This window comes from Plectropomus leopardus, unplaced genomic scaffold (assembly GCF_008729295.1).
Source record: "Plectropomus leopardus isolate mb unplaced genomic scaffold, YSFRI_Pleo_2.0 unplaced_scaffold24292, whole genome shotgun sequence".
In the NCBI taxonomy this organism is placed as follows: Eukaryota; Metazoa; Chordata; class Actinopteri; order Perciformes; family Serranidae; genus Plectropomus; species Plectropomus leopardus.
In genome coordinates this window covers 1-1,569 of record NW_024626371.1, presented here as the reverse complement: position 1 = coordinate 1,569, position 1,569 = coordinate 1, and the positions used below count along the sequence as shown (strand labels likewise).

The window sequence follows — 1,569 nt, the reverse complement described above, 5'->3', positions numbered from 1 at the left end:
AGGTATTTCGGCAACTTTGGAAACCTCTACAACGCCGCTGCAATCATGGGAAATCCGGCGGTTGCAAAACACGGAGTAACTATCCTCCACGGTCTGGACCGGGCTGTGAAGAACATGGACGACATCAAGAACGTCTATTCCGAGCTGAGCGTGCTGCACTCCGAGAAACTGCACGTGGATCCTGATAACTTCAGGGTAAACTGATGAAACTAATGTGACTCTAGAAGACTATGAAAAAAACCCCAACCTTTCATGTTGTTGATGTTGTCTGATGCTTCTTGTGTTGCAGCTGCTTTCCGACTGCCTGACCATTGTGCTCGCCACTAAGATGGGCAAAGGCTTCACTGGTGAGGTCCAGGCAGCTTTCCAGAAGTTCATGGCCGTGGTGGTGTCCGCCCTGGGAAGACAGTACCACTAGAGAGATTCAGCAGAAGATCACGCAGAGCATAAGTTCTTTTTTTTGTCATGTCTCAAAGGCAAAAATAAATAAAAGAATACGCATATTCCACAACTCTGTGTCTGCATGTGTTTATGGTCAAATCAGGAGCAAAATCAAGTAAAATTATATTATGAATTATGAATTATAATTATAAGTTTTTTTTTTTCAAAATGTATGTCGTTCAGTGGTGGATGGGGGGAATCCATTCAAAGTTTCAAGACCATAGGATTTGAGTTTTAGTCTTGTTAAAAATTACGAAAATGAAAGAACACGTATTATCAGGATAATATTAAAGTGAGGAATGGCCATTTTCAAAGTGTTACATCATGATTAATTATGATAATCATATGCGACATCACATTATTATAACATCTCTCTCTGAATGGGGTATAAGGGCTAAAATGAAAACATTCAAATAAAGCACAAATCACCTTAATCACACAACCTGTGAATATACAGTAGGTATTTTTATATACACACAATACATAAGCTGAGCTGAAGAATTTGACACAATACACCATATAAGCCTAATATTTTTGTTATTATTATCAGTAGTAGTAGTAAACCTGGTAGTAGCAGTATAGGCAAATGTTTTGTTGTTAATAATAATCATCATAACATGACATTTTGAAAGTGACCATTCAGCATAATGAGATGTACAATGGCTATTAAAAACTTGGGATGTATACGTATTCGTCTCATTTATACTGCAGCTTGTAGCCTAACTTTGACTTAAGGATCTAAATTCCATTGATAATTTTTGCCGCCATATAAATCCGAGCCATTAATATAATAATACTAATAATACTACTACTACTACTAATAATAGTGATCATTATTAGTAGTAGTAGTAGTATTAGTATTAGTAGTAACATTTGTTTTGTGTTGTTGTTGATTGAAAAAATAATGATGATGACCATTGTGCATAATGAGTAGGCTACTTGCCTATTAAAAACTTCGGATGTATTATTTATTTATCTCATTTGTCTTTTGACTAAAGGATCTATCTTTGTTGTATGTATTTCTTATTATAATTGTTGTTAATTTTATTTTTTGTTATTACATATTTTACAAACCACTTAATAAAGCATGTAGTACATAGACCTAATATATCACTCTCTGTATAGTAT

The 1,569-nt window shown here is 34.8% G+C and overlaps 1 protein-coding gene across 1 annotated transcript; it reads left to right on the top strand.

The window, feature by feature from the left end:
• The first annotated feature begins 6 nt into the window (after positions 1-6).
• Positions 7-511, top strand: LOC121966388 (hemoglobin subunit beta-like). Its single transcript, XM_042516490.1, has 2 exons — positions 7-195; positions 290-511. Exons 1-2 carry the CDS (start codon positions 46-48, stop codon positions 416-418), a joined length of 279 nt encoding a protein of 92 aa, XP_042372424.1. The 5' UTR covers positions 7-45; the 3' UTR covers positions 419-511.
• Positions 512-1,569: the final 1,058 nt, after the last annotated feature.

Excerpts from the sequence above, each read along its gene's own strand:
- LOC121966388 (XM_042516490.1), top strand. The coding sequence starts at position 46 with ATGGGAAATCCGGCGGTTGCAAAACACGGAGTAACTATCCTCCACGGT. Across the intron at positions 196-289 it reads TGGATCCTGATAACTTCAGG|CTGCTTTCCGACTGCCTGAC; the intron begins GTAAACTGATGA and ends CTTGTGTTGCAG.